Below are 20,786 nucleotides of genomic sequence, written 5' to 3'. Positions count from 1 at the left end.
GACAGAAACCACTGATCTTCATAACCCCCACACTTTATCACCTTTACTTCAGCTCCAGTCTGAATTTGGGTCATTTTGCTTTAAATAAACATCTTTTGTTAAACTTCTACTATGGTGGGTCTGTGAGTGTGTTTTACTGTGAGTGAGTGTGTGACCTGTTACGCAGCCCACAGTTTATAATTAAATACCCTTCTGCTGATTGATTCCTCGTTATTGATCAGTCTGCTGATTCTTCAGTCCAACCATAATTAATAAGCGATTTTTCCTCCATAACAAAATAAATAAATGTTTATTTTGATCAGTCGTTTCCGCTGCATCAGATATCACACACACACACACACACACTGTGCATGAGCATGTGTTGCAGGTAAAAAGGCCAATAAACTGTTCTGTTACCAGCAGATTACCTCCAACCTCCCCCATGTTTACTATTATTCAGACGAGTGGAGGGTGAGGAGGGTGAGGAGGGGTGCCTCTCTCAGACCGAGGCCACGTCTTTAACCCTCTCCAGCACACTCTCCCTGCTCTTCAAAATAAAAGCCTTTTATCCACCGCCCTCTCGACTAATTACAGCGTGTGAGCCGAGCGGCTCGTCGGCTGAACGCCATCACAGTCCTTCTGTGCTGCAATTTTCTCAAGACTCCTTCCTTTCACGTCCTGAGTGTGAGAGCGTGAGCGTCGCTAAATTGGACCAAGAAGAAGAAGAAGAAGAGGGTTTTGTTGCTGTGAAGAACCTGAAGAGGCTCTGAGAGGCCGTTCACCCTCAGAGGGTTCTGAACTGTGGACGGGCTGACGCACACTCTCACGCTCAGATGCTTCAGCCTCGTGAGATCTATACTGCAGCTGAAATCAGGTCTGTGTCAGCTGCTACTGGTGGCGTCCCACAGGGATCTGGACCTGGACCCCTTTTCATTCCTCATCTACCTCCATGATGTAGCTACTGCAGCTTTAAATCTCACAAAGTCAAAGCACTTCATTTCATTTCCTGCTGTGAAACACGGCAGATCATCAGAAAAACAACATGTTGATCAAGTTTGCAGGGAGAGGATGAATATTTAATCTGCTGCACCTGAGGGAACGCCGGGCTTCTCTCTCCGACGCACCACGTCTCATTATCAGCTGGAAAACCTCCTGAAATGTGCAGCGAGATGTGAGAGACGCCGCGTTTTTTAATGAATCCTCGTCCTCCTGCGGGAGTCGGACCAGAGCTCCACATGGATTTATTGTCACATGACCACAGTTTGGATTTAAAGGGCGGAGTCAGATCAGAGCAGTCAGACGCCTGCAGCTATTTTAACTGCAGAAGGTGAGAAAAGGGGAAGTAGAAGAAGAAGAAGAGAGACAAGCTGAAGAGAAACTGCAGAGCTGAATGGATTTTAAAGGAAAGGCCCAAAATGTGCAAGTTTCTCAGAATCGCCTGACTGCAGAGTAAAAACAGCTCAGCTGCGTTTAGACGTTATCCAGCCTCTCAGTCTGTGTTTAGGTGAAGTGTAGGGCTGCTGGCTACTGAAACCCATACTAAACTTTTAAATTATGCGAGGCCGTAGTATCGATAAGCTCGGTACATTTCCTATTTATTATTGCTGGATAAAGGTTGTCTTGTCTACTTTGAGACTAAGACGTGTGTCCATGATGCATTTTTGGTAAAGATCTCTCTCTCAGGCCGCAGTGCAAACACAAGAGACCAGCTCCTAATTAGTGACGAAAACATGACACTTCAGCTGAGTCGTTGTCTCGAGTGCAGCAACAGTTTTTCTTGTGAGGGCAGAAACACGAGCAATCTGTCCAAACATTAATCTGCATCACACACAGGCAGAGAGACGCTCGTAGTTCATCAGTATGGAGCAGCCAGAGACCACACAGAGGTCACGATTAGAACCGTATAGAACCGGAGAGGAAGGAAAACATGTTGAGATTTCTGCAGAGAACTGGCCCTCCGAGGCCTCCCGGCCTGCCCACCTCTGTCCCGCTGTTTTATTTCACCTGAACACAGACCGAGATGTTTGATACCTTTTAAAGGCAGCTGTGAGCCGAGAATGTTTTTACTCTGGACTCAGCAGTGTTCTTAGATCCTGGTCTTTAGTGTCTCTCAGATTCTTGTCCTTATGTCTCCATTATTGTTATTATTCTTGTTATGGAACAAACGTTCAGAGACTCTTAGACTTCTTTTTAACACTTCCCATCAGTCATCACTTCTTTCAGCCCGTCACACGCTCAGCAGCGAGCGCTGGAACATGTTCTCCAGGGAACGTGTTCTTTTCTAGTTAACTCTGATTCTCAGGCTTCCAGTCTGAACACCACATGGCCAAAAGTATGTGGACAGCTGAGCACGGCGGCCTGCTGGCGGCCTGCCGGTGTCGAAGCTGAGTGCGAGCGTCATCATCCGTCTTTGTGTCGAAACAGGAAAGAGAGCGGCTGTTGACACAAAGCGAAGATCTCTATTGTCTGAGTGTCACTGTGAGCTGCAGGACTGACTGAACCAGAGGAAACAGACCCCAGTCTGAGCCTGATCACGGCCCCAAACAGACACACTCACTTTTACTGAAATGAAACACGGAGGCACGTCAGCCCAGGACTGAAGAACCACTCATCCACCAACAGCAGCAGAACGAAGGCCACAAACACCTAGAACCCTCACAAGTTCTGCAGAACCTGAAACTCAGTCGACACGAGGAGGCAAAGCTTCGGCGAAGAAGGTGAACGCAGTCTGAAAAGTGGGAAGTGTGAAAGAAGAAAAGGGAATAAAAGAGTGCGAGGGCATAACGGGAAGGTGTGTTCTCAGAAACAGAAGAAGAACCAGCAGTGTGGTGACAAGGTCACCAAAACCCCGAGATACAGCGAGTCAGCACATTCAGCAGCCAGCAAAGGGAAGGACACTTCAGTGTCGACACAGAAAAGAGGAAGCTCTCAACGTGTGACTGTTTTTAACAAGTCGGGTTCTTACCTGCTTTTCACACGACAAGGTTGTTTCGGGTCGAGGCGAGGCAGCACGCCGCACCGGAAAAAGAGAAGAAGAAGAAGAAGAGTTAGTGCAGATGAACAGTTTTAAATACTTTACTTTGTCCTCAGGGTTTGTTCAGATGAGCTCATTTAATCTATCACAAGAATCTTTGATGATTAGAAACGACGTCCTGAATTGATGATGAACAGAAGCATCAGTACAGCAGCACGTCTACGCAGGAAGACGATCCCACAGATCTGACCTGAGACCTGTGCATATAAACAACAAGACCAGAGCTGCAGCGATGAATCGATTAGTTTCCAACTATTAAGTTAATCACCACCTACTCTGAGTCATTTTTACATTACATTTACTCATCTGGCAGTCGCTTTTATCCAAAGCGACTTACATTTGAGGAACAACATACAAGCATCAACTACAGATCTACAGCTGATAATACATACTAGTAAGAGCTCATAGTTCATATCACATCGTTAAAGACAAACCATCCGAGTTCTCTGACTCAGCTGAACACTTCCTGGTTCCTGTGCTCCTCTCACAGCACACTGAATGTATCTGGGTTGAGGACAAAACAAGACGTTTGAGGACGTCGTCTTTAGAAAACAAGAGTCCTACATTTTTCACGACCGAACAACTAATCAATTAACTGAGAAAATAATCATCAGATTAATTGATCCACCTCAGAGAAAAAATACTTCCCCCACATTACTGAAACCAAAAAGAATCCAGGAACACTTCCAAAAACCCCCCAGGTGAAACATAAACACTGAACTGATGATGAAAATAAGTCTCACTTGCAGCACAAATCAAGACCATGTACAACACCCCAGTGACCGTGCACACTCGTACAGACTCGTACAGACACGTGCACACTCGTGCACACTCGTACAGACTCGTGCACACTCGTACAGACTCGTACAGACACGTGCACACTCGTGCACACTCGTGCACACTCGTACAGACTCAGGGATGGTTTTGAGTCTCGGCCTGATGAACGTGAGGAACTTTAACCCGCCATCAGTTCCTGAAGCCGAGCTACAGAGGCGTCCCTCGTGATCCCAGTCATCATGAACTGTAACTTTTAATAAACACCAGGTCTCAGATGTTCCACAGTGAGTTCTGCTGTGTTTCTGTGTCTCAGTCACTCTAAGGTTGAAACTCTGGAGGACAGAACGTCCTTTGTTTGTGGCTGAAACAATGACTGCGGTGGGCTGACTTGGATGGGGGCTGCGGTGCAGACACATCCAGGTCTTATTGGATTCTCTTCTGGTCTGCTGCACGTATACATAAGTCGGATGGTAATTATTGTCTGGTATCGCTTGGATCAATTTGCATTTAACCCAGATATCAGGACCAAAGAGGATTGTGGCGCGTCAAGCCGCCGCGAGACGACACTGAAACGGGGACAGGAAGCCATCTCATCAGCTTCTTTATTCTCCGTCTCTGCCCGGCAATGGAACGAACACGTCTGCTGCTTTTATTCCAGCTTCTTCACATTTTAGCTAACAGACGACCAGGACAAAGGGGGCTCCTGAGACCACGTGAAGACGCCCCGCGACCCCTCACCACCCCGGGGCAGGCTGCGTCCACGGGGTCACCTAGTTCTGCCCCAGAGGAGGAGGGGGGGTTCTTTTCCCAGGCTCATTAGAGACCCCGAGGAGGGAGGGAGGGTTTCAGGTGAACTGGTTTGCACAAGAACTGGACTGCTCCCAGTCCACCATCTACTCTGGGTCTGTAAAGGCCGTCACAAGCTTGAGATCAGGTTCATAAATCCAGGATGTGTTTAGCCTAGCAGGGAGGTGATGTTAGCCTAGCTTAGCACAAAGACAGGAAACAGCTAGCTCCACCAAGACAGAGGAATCCACCTTCTAACTCTTAGCTAACTGTTAGCATGGAGCTAGCATACAGTCACTAAACACAATGTAGCATGTTCTAGCCTGTTAGCACAGAGTGTTAGCATGTAGCATGCTACACTGTCAACACAAACAATATATTGTAAAGTGTGAGGATGAAGAACATCGCAGCTATCACTCAAATAACACCTGCTAAACTGTTAGCGCAGAGTGTTAGCATGTAGCCTGTTATCACTCTTGATACAGCTCGCCGCCTCGCTCCTCGCCGCCTTAACAGACAGGCGCCTCAGACGGCATAACTTTCAAGTGAAGATCTGTATGAAAATTTATTCAACGTGTGACATCTCTTCATGATGTCAGTCACTAGCCTTAGCATCAGCTAGCTAGCTACTGAAAAAGCAAATGGTTAACAGACGTCTCAGAAACTAAACAAACTTGGTTGGTTACAGTCACGGGCTGATATGATAAGTCAGGGTTTAGTGCTCGCTAACTTTTCAAAAATAGAAGCAAAAAACGTCCTAAAAACTTTTTAAATACTTATGTTTGTAGAAATATTCAGCTTGTTTGTCCGCCATCTTGGCCATTTTTTGTGAGCTCCAGCAGGCGCACAGATTTATGGGTAATAGGCGAGTCAGCATCAATGCATCTTAAGAGACAGGAAGAGACCGTCGGATCTGTTTTAGCCGAACGGTTAGTATGGAACCTTCAGTCTACTGCCGCCCCCCCTGCTAACATGTGCTAAAGTGTTAGCCTGGAGCCTGTTCTCATCCACCACAGCGTTAGCCTGTAGCACCTGAGACACGGGGAACCCTGGGAACTCAGATGTACATTGAAAATGGCTGCATTCCATGTAGGCGTGCTGGTCCAGGGTCCTGTCGGAACGTATGAATATGCTCCCTCTGACCTACATGTTCGACCCCGACCGACCGGATTTGGGCCTTTTCAGAGCGCGTTATCGACTGACCCTGTTTCGCCTGTTGTCCTGTCACATCCTCATTGTTGCACCTCAATCATGTGTGAACTGATCCAGACTGAAAACATGCTTCATCCGTGTCACATCGATCGCTCGCACTGACCGAAAAGTGATCAGAGACGCATCACGACCACGGATACGGACTCATAAAGTCGTGGTGAGCACACACATCAATGACCTCCATTCAGCGCGGCCCTTTGAGCGAGCACAAAGCCGGCCTTTCAAGTTCATCTGGACTGATGTAATAAAATTGACACATGGAGTCGGCTGAATTCTGGGGCGCCTGTTACCTAAACTCTCATTTCCAAAGCTCTGTCACCTCCCCTCGCTGCAAATGAATCAATTACAGAGCAGCATAATCCTGTTAGGGGGGAGCTGAATGCATACCTCCCCGCTGGCAGGTGCTGCCAGGCTGAAGGGGCTTATTGGAGCAGGCGATATCAAAGCCGGGGTTTTATCTGCCACATTAGAACCACTGCAAACCGCCGAGTGCACGCCGCCGCCGTGTGCCTGCGCTCGCCGTGTGCCTGCGCTCGCCGTCTTAGCCGACACAATGAGACACTATTCAAAATGGTGACGTGACGAAGGCAGCTCCTCTTCACACGTTCATCTCCCTGTCAGAGTCACCGACGAGCTCACAGCAACACGAACAGATAAATGAATATAATACTTCCTCTGAACAGCTTGTAGTGGCGCTCTCTCGGATAAATGCGTCTGAAACACGAGTAAATGCAAATGTAATATACATAACATATAAAATACACGTTGTTGTTTCAGCTGTTCAATGAAGCGCGATGATTTCATCAAATGTTAATATTATATTATATTAATATCTACAGACACGTCAGCTGCTTCAGCTCAGAGCGACAGATTCAGGATCTGTGCAAACTTTAAGTCTCCTGAAAAACGGAAATTTAGAGCATTCACTCTTAAATAATTTGAACTCATTTTGTTCTGGAGTTAGGAACCAGAGGAAGAACTGTAATATACAGTCAATCACTTTTTATAGAGAAACAAACATGTTGGAGGAAACAAGAGAATCCAAACTGTTGTTCTGAAACGGTTTTGAAGAACCGATTTGACCCACCGGCTCTACAGTTTAAACATCCGAGTTTGTAGTTCGTGTTTGAAATCAGCTTTTAATTATTATAAATATTTCGCTTCATGAATTATTCACTGATTGATCAGGAAGCAGTTCTGACTTCAGCTGCATGGAACAGATCAGAACATGACTCGGCTGAGCTTTACTGACAGGTACAACTGCTACTGTGGGGGGGGGGGGCTCCTGGGCGCGCTCAGCTCGACACATTCACAAGGTCCAATCTGTCTGGCAGCGCCGCCCGACATTCTGAAGCACCTTGTCAGATAACGCCTGAACCACAGCGAGGAGCGGCCCGGGGCGCTAATGAAACAACAACCACGGGGGAGGAGGGGCGGGGGACAACTAAAGCCCCTGCTTCACCCCCCCACACCCCCCGCCGTCGGCCCGGCTCACCCAGACCATTGTGCACTCGGGGGGTTCAGGAGATAAATGGCCGCATGTTAACCACGTTTGACAGGCCGCACAAAAGGGGACACCTCGGGTCCCATGACGCAACCTGCCCCCCCCCAACACCACCAACACAGGAGAACCGGCGGGGTCGAGGTCCAAACAACACCTCTAGATTAAAACTTAACAAGTGGACCATCGGAACCAACACGTTCTCTACAGAACACTCAGAACCAACACGTTCTCTGCTTCAGGACCATCAGAACCATCACGTTCTCTACAGAACAATCAGAACCAACACATTCTCAGCTTCAGGACCATCAGAACCAACACGTTCTCTACAGAACACTCAGAACCAACACGTTCTCTGCTTTAGGACCATCAGAACCAACACGTTCTCTACAGAACACTCAGAACCAACACATTACCAGCTTCAGGACCATCAGAACCATCACGTTGTCTACAGAACAATCAGAACCAACACATTCTCAGCTTCAGGACCATCAGAACCAACACGTTCTCTACAGAACAATCAGAACCAACTTGTTCTCCACAGAACAATTGGAACCAACACGTTCTCTACAGAACACTCAGGACCAACACATTCTCTACAGAACAATCAGAACTAACACGTTCTCTACAGAACACTCAGAACCAACACATTCTCAGCTTCAGGACCATCAGAACCAACACGTTCTCTACAGAACACTCAGAACCAACACATTCTCAGCTTCAGGACCATCAGAACCAACACGTTCTCTACAGAACAATCAGAACCAACTTGTTCTCCACGGAATAATTGGAACCAACACGTTCTCAGCTTCAGGACCATCAGAACCAACACGTTCTCTACAGAACAATCAGAACCAACACATTCTCTGCTTCAGGACCATCAGAACCAACACATTCTCTACAGAACACTCAGAACCAATACATTCTCTGCTTCAGGACCATCAGAACCAACACGTTCTCTACAGAACACTCAGGACCAACACATTCTCTACAGAACAATCAGAACTAACACATTCTCTACAGAACACTCAGAACCAACACATTCTCAGCTTCAGGACCATCAGAACCAACTTGTTCTCCACAGAACAATTGGAACCAACACGTTCTCAGCTTCAGGACCATCAGAACCAACATGTTCTCCACAGAACACTCAGAACCAACATGTTCTCTACGGGACCATCAGAACCAACATACTTTCTTCAGAACACCCAGAACCAACACGTTCTCTACGGGACCATCAGAACCAACATGTTCTCCACAGAACACTCAGAACCAACACGTTCTCTACGGGACCATCAGAACCAACACGTTCTCTACAGAACACTCAGGACCAACACATTCTCTACAGAACAATCAGAACTAACACATTCTCTACAGAACACTCAGAACCAACACATTCTCAGCTTCAGGACCATCAGAACCAACATGTTCTCTACAGAACACTCAGAACCAACACATTATCAGCTTCAGGACCATCAGAACCAACACGTTCTCTACAGAACACTCAGAACCAACACATTCTCAGCTTCAGGACCATCAGAACCAACACGTTCTCTACAGAACAATCAGAACCAACTTGTTCTCCACGGAATAATTGGAACCAACACGTTCTCAGCTTCAGGACCATCAGAACCAACACGTTTTCTACAGAACAATCAGAACCAACACATTCTCTGCTTCAGGACCATCAGAACCAACACATTCTCTACAGAACACTCAGAACCAATACATTCTCTGCTTCAGGACCATCAGAACCAACACGTTCTCTACAGAACACTCAGAACCAACACATTCTCTACAGAACAATCAGAACCAACACATTCTCTACAGAACACTCAGAACCAACACATTCTCAGCTTCAGGACCATCAAAACCAACTTGTTCTCCACAGAACAATTGGAACCAACACGTTCTCAGCTTCAGGACCATCAGAACCAACATGTTCTCCACAGAACACTCAGAACCAACATGTTCTCTACGGGACCATCAGAACCAACATGCTTTCTTCAGAACACTCAGAACCAACACGTTTTCTACGGGACCATCAGAACCAACATACTTTCTTCAGAACACCCAGAACCAACACGTTCTCTACGGGACCATCAGAACCAACATGTTCTCCACAGAACATTCAGAATCAACACGTTCTCTACGGGACCATCAGAACCAACACGTTCTCTACAGAACAATCAGAACCAACACATTCTCTACAGAACAATCAGAACTAACACATTCTCTACAGAACACTCAGAACCAACACGTTCTCTGCTTCAGGACCATCAGAACCAACATGTTCTCCACAGAATACTCAGAACCAACACGTTCTCTACGGGACCATCAGAACCAACATGTTCTCCACAGAACACTCAGAACCAACACGTTCTCTACGGGATCATCAGAACCAACATGTTCTCCACAGAACACTCAGAACCAACACGTTCTCTACGAGCCCATCAGAACCTACACGTTCTGAGCTTCAGTAACAATCAATAATCTAACTGATCGTGTTTAATAACAGAGACGGAACATCTGTCTCTCCAGCTGTAATAAATCACGGTGGACAAAGGGAACCGAAGCGGGTCGGCCCGGCTGCAGGCTGGGGGGAGCTGGGTCTGGGGGGTTTTGGGGGGACTAACCTTTTCAGCTCTTCTTTGATGGCTGACAGGACTCACAAAGGCACCTGCCCCGTCCCCGAGTGTCCCCCGCCTCCCCCCTGACCTGACCAGCATTCCCGTCCTGCAGGGGGTCCTCCCCATGGCTACCTTTACACAGAACCGCCCCCCCCTCACACCAAAGCCTGGTAATCCCACAGCAAACAGAGGCCACGCACGAGACTTCTCACAGCCGCTCGCCTACAAGGTGGACTGACGAGGCCCGCCACCGTGGGAACCCAGACAGGATGAAAAGAAATGCATTATGGGAGTGGACCAATGGGAAGGCTGCTGTGGATCTGAAGGTGCACCAATGGCAGCGAGGACCTCAGGAGCAGTTCAAAGACACCACGTAAACACACCACTGCTGCTTTCTAGCTTAAACTGATGACTTTTGTTCCTGTTTCTGATGACGGATCTTTTCTCGTGGCGCTCTTTTAGTGAATATTTTGAGCGTGAGGTGAAGATGAGCATAGCGGCGGCGACACGCCTTCTTTTCTCCTCGTTAAACAAAACTCTGCCGTCACGCCCGTTTAGCTAAACAAAGATGGCCGACAGCCGTGACCTCCAAACTCCAGCTGTCACTCACAGACCTGTCTGTGTGTGAGGACAAAGAGACAGAGACACAAAAGTCCATCAGCCTCCAGGTATGACATCACTCACCACCCTGAAAACAACCAATCAGAGCAGGCGGACAGGTTCCCCACCTTTCCTCATTAACTTTGAGACGGACGAGCTTTGTTCAGTACGTTCAAACACTGACCTGAAGTCTGTGAGATAAAAAGTTTAACTTCCACGTGAAAACGCATCAGCTGCACGCAGAAAACCACGAGGATGTTTGTTTGTCTTAAAGGTTCAGTCTGACTTCATGAACTATTAAATATTAATTTCAATTTCCAAACTTTTCACATTTAAAAGATCTTTTTTACTAAAAATCTTTTATATAATTCTGAGTTAATTTCATTTTTGTATCTTAATCTTTTTAATTTTGTATGTTTTGTTTTATTATTTTTTTAATAATGTTTTTGTGTTCTAGTTTTTATATAGATTTTAGTTTTGTACTCGAGGCTCACGAAGACGATTCAGTCCCACTTCTTTCTTTATATCTCTTCCACTCTCCATCACTGCCTCACTCTGTGTTGCATTGTGGGTAAAATTTAAGGATGCGGTCTCACCGAGGCTGCAGAGGTGGAGAAGTTTCTCTCAGACCGGACTCTGCGAGCAGCTTTGACAGGAGTGTCATCTCAGATACCTCAGACTCAGAGGTCAGTCCAGCAGGACTTCCCCCGAGGCTGCCGGGTCGCACCGAGCGCCGCTCCTCAGCCTCATTACTCTAATTGGTAGATCTGTGGCCAGGAAGTGGCGTCCCTTCATGGCGGCCTGAAACCCTGCTGATCTGATCTGGCCTGAGGAGGTTTTGAACGCGGGAGGTGAAGTCAGTGAACTCTGACAGTCAGAGAAGAACTACAACACCCACAACTTTCCCAGAGTTCATCACGAGTCAGCGACTAAACCCCCACAATCCTGTTCACCGTGTCCACATTCACTTCCTGTTGCTTACAGCTCACTGAGCTTTCAGATGCCCGAGCCTCCTTTAATGCAACATCAAGATGACGACACACCTGTACCTGTTCACTGCTGCCACGAGCAGTTCACTGACAGCTGGGAAAGCAGAGAGATGAGCTCTGACTGGATTGATCTGAAACTGATTTTGAACGGACAGAGGTGGGCGGGGCCTGGAGCTTTGGGACAAAGGTATGAGGGCGTTGGGGGGGGCTGAGTCACTCAGCCGCACGCCGGCGGTCTGGACACACAGATGTCATGACACCTTAATCCAGCCATCCGTTATTGATTGTTCCATATGTGTGTGACCTTGCCGCAGGAGCTCAGGCCAATCAAATGAACCGCTCCTGTGAGGGCGGGGCCAATGACAACAAGTGCAGCTTTCACACGGAAGCAGGTCTCTCGCTCTGCGGTGACTCGAACACGCCGGCCATGACGGTCAGGTACACCTGTCCACCTGTCCAACTGTTGACAGAGCAGGTGGACGTCCGGCACGTGTTTATCAAACCCAGACTGCAAATACAAAAACTGAAAACTAAAAAAACTAACTATATATAACATGAGGAAAAAAGTATTTTAAATTGTAAAAAATAAACAGGAAATATATTATTGAGGTTTATTATTTAATAATATATAATAATATTTATAAAATATATAAAGTATAAAACATTTATTATGATTTATTTAAAAATATAGTACAAACTGCAAACTAAAAAGAAATAAGTAGTAAAATAAGATGTCATTAGTAATGGCCATGATCAGCTGCGTCCTCATTTACATGACCTGAATGTTGCATTGTGGGAAAACAGCGTCCACACAAAAACTCTTTTCACTGAGACATGAACGAACTCCAAACTGCATCAGTCTGAAGGTATTTTAAGTTGTTCCATGTTACCTTATAAATACTCCTCTGCTACTCATCACTTTATCTTTGTTTACATTATTTTCTTCTTCTGTGGTTTCGTCCTGAACGTGCTTAAAAAGCGTTATCAGCAGTGAACGTCCTCCCGTTTGTCTCGGCTCTGACCTTGCTGAATCCGGCCTGTTTAGGCTAACGGCGACAAAATGTCACCGGGCGGCTCTGAGCTCGCTCATGGAGAAAATGTGCACATGGCACCGTGGGGTGGGGGGGGGACAATACACGCATGTCAGTCACCTTGAAACATTCAAACACCAGAGGAGTTTTACACCAACACCATTCCACTGCACTGATGCATCATGGGAGGCGTGGGAGGCTCTGAGGAGTGTTTGTTGTTGGGCGGCACAGTGACCAGCTTTGTGAGAGAAGAAGAAGAAGTTCAGTAATGTGCCCCCCCCCACCCCCATGACAGATGTTATCAGAGCAGGAATAAAGCTGTGGAGGTGGAGGAGGCTGTCAGACAGGTGGTGGTGGTGTTATGGTTTAATGCACATGAGCTTAAAGAGGGGAGGGGAGGGGGCTCGAGTCAACAAGTCATAGTGATTTTATCCTCCACCTGTTCAGCTACGCCTGTATTTCTCCATCTGCTGCTGTCTTTGTTCTGCTTTACAAACCAAGTTAATGATTTACTGACGGCCACATCTGCAGGCTGCATCTCTTCAAACTACAACCATGTCTACAAACATCTCTTCAAACTCAAACACCTCTAGAAACTACAAACATCTCTTCAAACTACAACCATGTCTACAAACATCTCTTCAAACTCAAACACCTCTAGAAACTACAAACATCTCTTCAAACTACAAACACCTCTAGAAGCTACAAACATCTCTTCAATCTATAAACATGTCTAGAAACATCTCTTCAAACTACAAACACCTCTAGAAGCTACAAACATCTCTTCAATCTATAAACATGTCTAGAAACATCTCTTCAAACTACAAACACCTCTAGAAGCTACAAACATCTCTTCAAACTATAAACACCTCTAGAAACTACAAACATCTCTTCAAACTATAAACATGTCTACAAACATCTCTTCAAACTATAAACATGTCTAGAAACATCTCTTCAAACTACAAACACCTCTAGAAGCTACAAACATCTCTTCAAACTATAAACATGTCTGGAAACATTTGTAGAAACTAGAAACATCTCTTCAAACTACAAACACCTCTAGAAACTACAAACATCTCTTCAAACTACAAACATCTCCACAAACTACAAATATCACAAACTACAAACACCTCTAGAAACTACAAACACATCTAGAAACTACAAACATTTCTTCAAACTACAAACATCTCTACAAACTACAAAATATCACAAACTACAAACACCTCTAGAAACTACAAACATTTCAAACTACAAGCATGTCTCGAAACTACAATTATCTCTAAAAACTACAAACACCTCTAGAAACTACAAACATTTCAAACTACAAAACACCTCTAGCAACTACAAACATTTCATACTACAAACATGTCTCAAAACTACAATTATCTCTAAAAACTACAAACACCTCTAGAAACTACAAACATTTCAAACTACAAAACACCTCTAGCAACTACAAACATTTCATACTACAAACATGTCTAGAAATTACAATTATCCTTAGAAACATTTCAAATTACAAACACCTCTACAAACTACAAACATCTGTAGAAACTACAAACATTTCAAAATACAAACATCTCTACAAACTACAAATATCACAAACTACAAACACCTCTAGAAACTACAAACATTTAAAACTACAAACATCTTTACTAACTACAAATATCACAAACTACAAACACCTCTAGAAACTACAATCTCTTCAAACTACAAACACCTCGAGAAACTACAAACATTTCAAAATACAAACATCTCTAGAAACTACAAATATCACAAAATACAAACATCTCTAGAAACTACAAACATTTCAAACTACAAACATCTCTAGAAACTACAAATATCACAAACTACAAAAATCTCTAGAAACTACAAATATCACAAACTACAAACATGTCTACAAACTACAACCATCTTAGGATCATCAGAATCTGACATACCAAAACAAATCTAAATCTCAAGAGTCAAAACAAATCTCGAGACCTCATGAAGCAGCGAGAACTGTGAGTGGCGTTTGAACAGGTCATGTGACCGTGATGTGACGGTGGTGTCTTGTTGTCTCTCTGTGTGTTTTATTTTGGCGGGGTGGGGTGGGGGGGTGTATTAAGACTTCCTGTTGTTAATATAATGTGTCTCTGCCTGCTGCACCTCATGAACAAAGGGCCCCTTCTTCCCAGAGCGGGGCCCCGGCTCCTCCTCCGCTGTCCAACCAGAGGTGTTTGGTGAAGTAAATCTGCCTAAATCCTGGAGGGAGGGGGGACGGGTGAGGACGGGTGAGGACGGGTGAGGACGGGTGGGGGGGTGAAGGTGAATAAAGATAATCTGCTTTTCTTAACAATAACACAGCTCTGGGACGGGAGGGAGCAGAAATTAGGAATTCATATCACATGCTGCATTTTAAACTTGATTCCTGACCTCAAGAAGCAGCTGAGCTCCGACACAAAGCTGCAGCAGCGAGGGGCCCCGAGGCGCCAGGGGCCACCAGGGGCCCCCTATAGGCAGAAAACGGAACAACGCGGTGGCAACGCTTTGGTTTGTTGAAACGCTGAAAGAGAATTCTTTCTAACTGACTTGTAAATATAATAATAATAATCAGAAAACAGCTGAAGGAACCGGAAGAGATCGGTTCTCCAGTGAAAAGCTCCTAAACCACTTACAGGTTAATTTCTAATAGAGAGCAGCTTTAAAGGAACGTGTTTCTCTTTAAGTGTTCACGCTGATTTAAAGCCTGCAAACATTCAACATCACTTCTTATTACAAAATCTATTTCTAGAGACATTTAAAGGAACAGTGGGGAGAACATTTAGTCACGCCTGAAGGAACCTGAAGCGCTGCACGGCCTTCGGGATTTCTTCACCTAATGTTTGTGCAACAGAAAAACCTGAAACACACTTTATTTCATTTGTAAAGTCGTTTTAATGGCTGCAGAAAACAAACAAATGTCTAAATTTTAATTTTAATTTCAAAGCTCTCTCTCTCTTTCAACAATCAGTCTGCAGGACGAGTTTGTGTTGGAAGATTTACAGCTTCACAGAATTAAGAATTTATTTCTAATAAAAGGTGAAATATTAAAGTGATTTTATTGAATCTCGTCAGCGTCTGTTTCTGGTTCCTGAGATGTTTCCAGTCTCTCTCTCTCTCTAAGTCTCTCTGAATGTCTCTCGCCCTCTCGCTCGTCCGCCTGTCCTGTTGTTCAGCTGAATGCCATCCGTCTGTCTGTAACTGTCCATCAGCCGGGGGGGGGTCTATGTAGGGCACCAACACCTTCACTCCACCTTACATCCTCCTTTCTTTTCTTTCCACTCCTCCTCCTCCTCCTCCTCCTCCTCTCACTTCTTTCTTTTTTCTCTTCTCCATCTTTTTTCTCAAGCTCTTTTCATCTGGGACGCCGCCGCCGAGCTGAGCGGCCCCGGCGGCGGTGAGAGGGTCTGAATTGTGATTAAGAAGGAGGAGAGAGGAGCTGCTTTTCTTTGTTCTGCCCTGAGGGAGGTGTTTACTGAGGGGGGGGGACATGGCGGAGCAGATATGAAAGACATTCAGGTCAGCCAGAATAAGAGCGACCGGGTGCAGCGATTGGATCAGACACTCTGAGGGAGGGGGCTTGTGTTTGTGCGGTAAAGACGGTTCCTTCCCCACGTAACGGGGGCCCCCTGGATGTGGGGACAAACAGCAGGTCTCACAGCTAAACCAGAACCTGAACCGGGGTCAGGTCTAATTCTGGTTTCAGTCTTTGTGACGCTTCAAGAAGTAAAACTACAGGTCGACTCTGCAGAGTGACGAAGAGTCCAACGCAGCTGCTGACGCATTAACAACAACAACAACAACAACAACAACAACGATAATAATAATAAAAAATAATAATAATAATAATAATGATAATGATAATGATAAAAATAAAACTAATAATTTAAGAGGATGAAAGAAGAAGAGGAAGCTGTGGTTTCATTAATTTAACCTCTGATAAAAATCCCCCTGTCGTATAAATAAACGCTGACGTGTTGATTTTTGTTTCGTTTCTGCAGGACATTTTCCTCAGCGTGTCCCTGAACGCCTCCGTCACATGCGGCCTCCGCCCTTTCTTTATCGCCGCCACGTAAACTGGACGCCAACAGACACGTGACGTCACAGTGATGTAAAGGGTCGTCCCTCGCTCTTTTCTGCATCCAAGGAATTCCTTTAAAATGATTAAATCATGGCGCTGTGAGCCGGCGGCCTGACCACGCAGCCCAGACGTCCCCGGTTCCAGTCCAGCACCCCGTCCTTGTATGCTGTACTGGCAGTGAGGTCCAGGACTCCGGGGCCGCAGCCTGGCTTTGGGCCCTCGTTGCAATTTCATCTCCAAACAAACGCTCATAAAGCCTTCAGAACCAGACTGAGTTATTATTTTAACCTCTTTAATGGCGACCATGTCGCAACATCCACCCCGTTTCTCTTTACCCGTCACTCTATCAAACAGAGGTCCTTTTTAAACCCTTAAACAAGATTTGTCTCAGGCCGCGGTCTGGACCAGGACCCGTGTTACCCGTCCTTCGTCCTGTAATAGAGAGCCTGGCGGTTCTGGTCCCCTCCTGTAACTAACTCAACAAATGGGAGCTGTTGGGTTTTTAAAAACATCTATTTCTGTAACATAAATGACAGAAACCTGTGTTTCTGAGCGCTGGTGAAAAGTGGTGCGGTGGTGCACAGGGATCTGGTGTGAGCATGTTGTGAGCACGGAGACGGTAAACAGCAGCAGAGCGCCGGCCTCCGAGCGGACAATGACACGGCTGTGAGACATGTGGCATGAATGGTGCAGCAGGCGGCCTGACACCGCTGCAGGGACGCCGCTCTGCTGCACGTCTCGACAGTCTGATCCACCAGCCTCTAAACCTGAGAATAAACCGGCTCCTGTCCCCCGTCGTCCTGGTCCTGGTCTTTATTATCACAGAGACACAAGCAGGATTTTAAAGCTTTATGAGGATAAAAACATTTTTTCCTCTTATGTTTCTTTACGCAGACCATAATTACAGAGCGTGAGACGGCGTCTGTCGTTCAGATAAGGGAGGAACCCGGGCAGAGAGACAGAACCAGCTGACACATTTAGAGTCTGTGAAACTTTAAAGTAACGAGCGTCTGAGACACAAAAAGGTCTGAACACCAGCACCAAACTTCATGCAGTAAACGGGTAATTTAATAATTTCACATTAAAACACTTGGAGTCTTTAAAAACTTTAAACCTTATGAGAGTCTGAGACACACGGCTTTACCAAGTGACAATAAGGTCTGCACCAAACTTCATGCAGTAAACGGGTAATTTAATAATGAAAACCCTGGTGATAAAACAGCTGCAGTCTCACAGCTGGATGTGACGGACAGACACCCAGAGATGGAGGAGGCTGTTCAGTCTGCACAGATCCCGTTACACCAGGCCCTAATCTGACCCCCCTTCTCACCCACATCAACAACCCCCCAGGGACCCCTGAGAGGAGGAGACGGAGCCGAGTCCCAAGAAGAAGAAAAACCACGACGCCGGGAGGAAACGTCGCCACAAAACTTCACGACGGAGGAACGAGAAAGATTTCACTGAGTTTAAGAGAAAATTTATAAAAACAGTTTAATTACATTTTTTAAACATTTCATCTGAAGGAGGAAAAAGACAAATATAAATGTATTTTTTGCAGGATTTAGGGAGGTGAAGCTTTAACTCCACGCTCGGTGTCAGTCACTGTGGGAGTGAGCGCGCCTCAGTCCTGCTTTAATGCTTCTTTTGTTTGCATTTAAATGACGGATTGTGCCTTTAAATCAGCATGAAAGCTGAGTGTTAATGAGGCCTTCAAACTTATTTTTAGTGTCAGCTTTTATTGTTGCTCAGTGAACTTAAGAATTAAATGTGAGTCTGTGTTCAAACAGCTGATAATAATAAATTCCAACAAGTGAAATAAAAGTGGTTTCACTATGACTGCGGCGCCTCGGGGCCACACAAAGAGCAAAAACACGGGGTTTTTAAAGGGAGTTCGCAACAAGGGAAAATACGAGAGCTGGATTTAATTTAATAACAAATTAAAATGTGAATTAAAATGAAAATAAATCAGCAGATGTCAGTTTGTGACCCCATAAAGAAGAAAAGAGGATGCTGGTTTTCTTCACCCTCCTCTTCCTCGGTGGAAACAAACAATTAAAATAAAAAAGTCCTAAAATAAAAAACTGATTTTACACAAATTAAAATGAAGCAGATTTTTTTTATGGTTTCACGTTAATTTGTCAGTTTGTTAAATTAAAATTAAAAACAGGTAAATTAAAGCCTTTTTCAGATCAAATGTATTTGTTTTAATAAAACGTGTTTTGCGGGCTGTCGGTGCTGAGAAGTCACAAACCGGGACACAAAGTGAAGACGAAGCAGAGTGTCTGTGGGGCGCGCGGACCCGAAGCTCTCACGCGGAGAAATAACGGTTTTCCTGCTTTGAGACTCCGACCTCCTCCACCCGGCGGGTCCCGACGGGGTCCCGGCCCCGCTCCATCACACACCGGGCCCGAGTCCTCCTCACGTTCAGCCCCCAAAACCTCCACAAAGTCCCGTTTAAGAACTTTTGTGACTCTTTTGTCGCGTCCCGGGGACACGCAGGCGGGCACCTCCCGGCCCGGGCGGGCGGGCGGACGGGCGGGGACACCTCGCAGTAGAGTTTGCGGGACTTGGTGTGTTCGTGTGCGTGTTGTCTTACCGTTCTTCCTCCGGGGGTTGGCCTGTTTTCGCCTCTTGCAGCGGGGACCCTCCGCCATGATCTCCTGCTTCATTGATAAGTGAGTCCAGTCCGCATGGGCTCCTCGATCCGGCTCCGCTGCTCCTCCCCGCTCCCTGACAACCAGCACACACACAGTAAATCCCAAAACCAGATCCTCTACCCGGACCACACTTTACTGAGCACTTCAGGGAACTTTAGGAAAAATAAAATCCGGTTTAATAAAAACTCTTTTTAGTTTGTTTGTTTTGTTGGAGAGCGTGCACCGAGCGCACCGCCGCCCCGCGTCCCCGTCCCTGGTCTCTGAGAGAGGAGCGACTCTGCTGGTCTGACAGAGGAGGAGGAGGAGGAGGAGGAGGGCGGACACACACACACACACACACACACACACACAACACACACAACACACACACACACACACACAACACACACACACACACACACGCACACACACACACACACACGCACACACACACACACAACAACAACACACACACTCACTTTGTGACATTAAACAATAAACTTGTTGATTTTCTTCAGATTATCGAACCTGAATCCGGGACGTGGGTCCGTGTTCGGTTATATAAGGCTCGGGCCTGCAGTGTGTGTGTGCAGGTCAGTAAAAGACGCGCACTATATTTAATATTTCTGTAATGTGTGTGCGCGTGTGAACGGACGGAAGCCTTCAGGCTCATGTAATCTGCGTTAATATCGGAGTTGTCCCCGCAGAGACGCCGGGCTGCTCTCCGCCTGCTGCCCCGCCGCCGGAGCTCTGAGCCCGGGTCAGTCCTCCGCCAGGCTCCGGTGTCTGAGCGGGGAGCAGAGCTGCTCCTCCCCGGCCTGCCGGCGTCTCTCCTCCCGCCGTCACCTCTGGAGAACCCGCTCCATCACCTCCATCCACCAACACCTGGAAGCAGCAGCCAGCGGGAGCGCGCACCTCTCTCCTCACCTGGCGCAGGTAGAGCAGCGCAGGTAACTGGCGCGCTTTGATTGGCTCCTGAAGGAGAGAGAGGAGAGAGGAGAGAGGAGAGAGGAAACCTACCGGAGAGCCTCCCGTCTCCTCCCGCTGAAGGAGAAAAAGCAGCGAGGAAGAAAAGGACAGAAAGTGCCGCTGCAGCGCGCGCACCCGCTCCCTGAATAAATCTGGAGACCGTGGATCCGGTCCCGGCGCGTCCCGGTGCGTCAGCGGAGCGTCGGTCCGGGCGGGCAGGTCTGCACTGGTCCTGTGAGCCTCCCGCCGGAGCCTGTTCCTGCAACATAAACAGGCGCGAGACCCTCTACCAACACGCGCCACCTATCTTCACGCGGAGGGATAATTGAGGAGTGCCCCCCCCCCCTCGTGCACCATCACCCCTCTGATCCGGATCACTCTTTGTTTCTGATCACTTTAAACCCGCAGCTCGTGCCGGGTCACGGCGCCCACGCGGCCCCTCGTGCCCACAGTAAACAAACGGCCGCGCGGAAGCACCTGATTGGCTCACAGGTAGATTACCTGAGCAGGTGAAGCCGCCCTGAGCAGCAGCGGCACGCGCTC

The 20,786-nt window shown here is 46.7% G+C and overlaps 1 protein-coding gene across 5 annotated transcripts in view; it reads right to left on the bottom strand.

Moving 5' to 3' along the window:
* Positions 1 to 20,557, bottom strand: part of zeb2a (zinc finger E-box binding homeobox 2a) — a 59,072-nt gene extending 38,515 nt beyond the window's left edge. For 2 of the 5 annotated variants that reach the window (XM_038719966.1, XM_038719967.1), the window contains exons 1-2: positions 20,295 to 20,434; positions 19,235 to 19,368 (exon numbers count right to left, since the gene is read on the bottom strand). In XM_038719966.1, coding sequence (XP_038575894.1) covers positions 19,235 to 19,307 — 73 coding nt within the window. In that variant the 5' untranslated portion in view covers positions 19,308 to 19,368; positions 20,295 to 20,434. Of the gene's footprint in view, positions 1 to 19,234; positions 19,571 to 20,294 lie in introns of those variants that run through there. The other 3 variants (XM_038719963.1, XM_038719965.1, XM_038719964.1) reach the window with 2 other exon arrangements.
* Positions 20,558 to 20,786: the final 229 nt, after the last annotated feature.

This window comes from Micropterus salmoides, unplaced genomic scaffold (genome assembly GCF_014851395.1).
Source record: "Micropterus salmoides isolate LMB-PRFRI ecotype aquatic unplaced genomic scaffold, ASM1485139v1 Ms_hic_scaffold_15, whole genome shotgun sequence".
NCBI classification, from domain to species: Eukaryota; Metazoa; Chordata; class Actinopteri; order Centrarchiformes; family Centrarchidae; genus Micropterus; species Micropterus salmoides.
The sequence above is the reverse complement of the archived record's forward strand: the minus strand, read 5'-3'. Positions and strand labels throughout refer to the sequence as shown.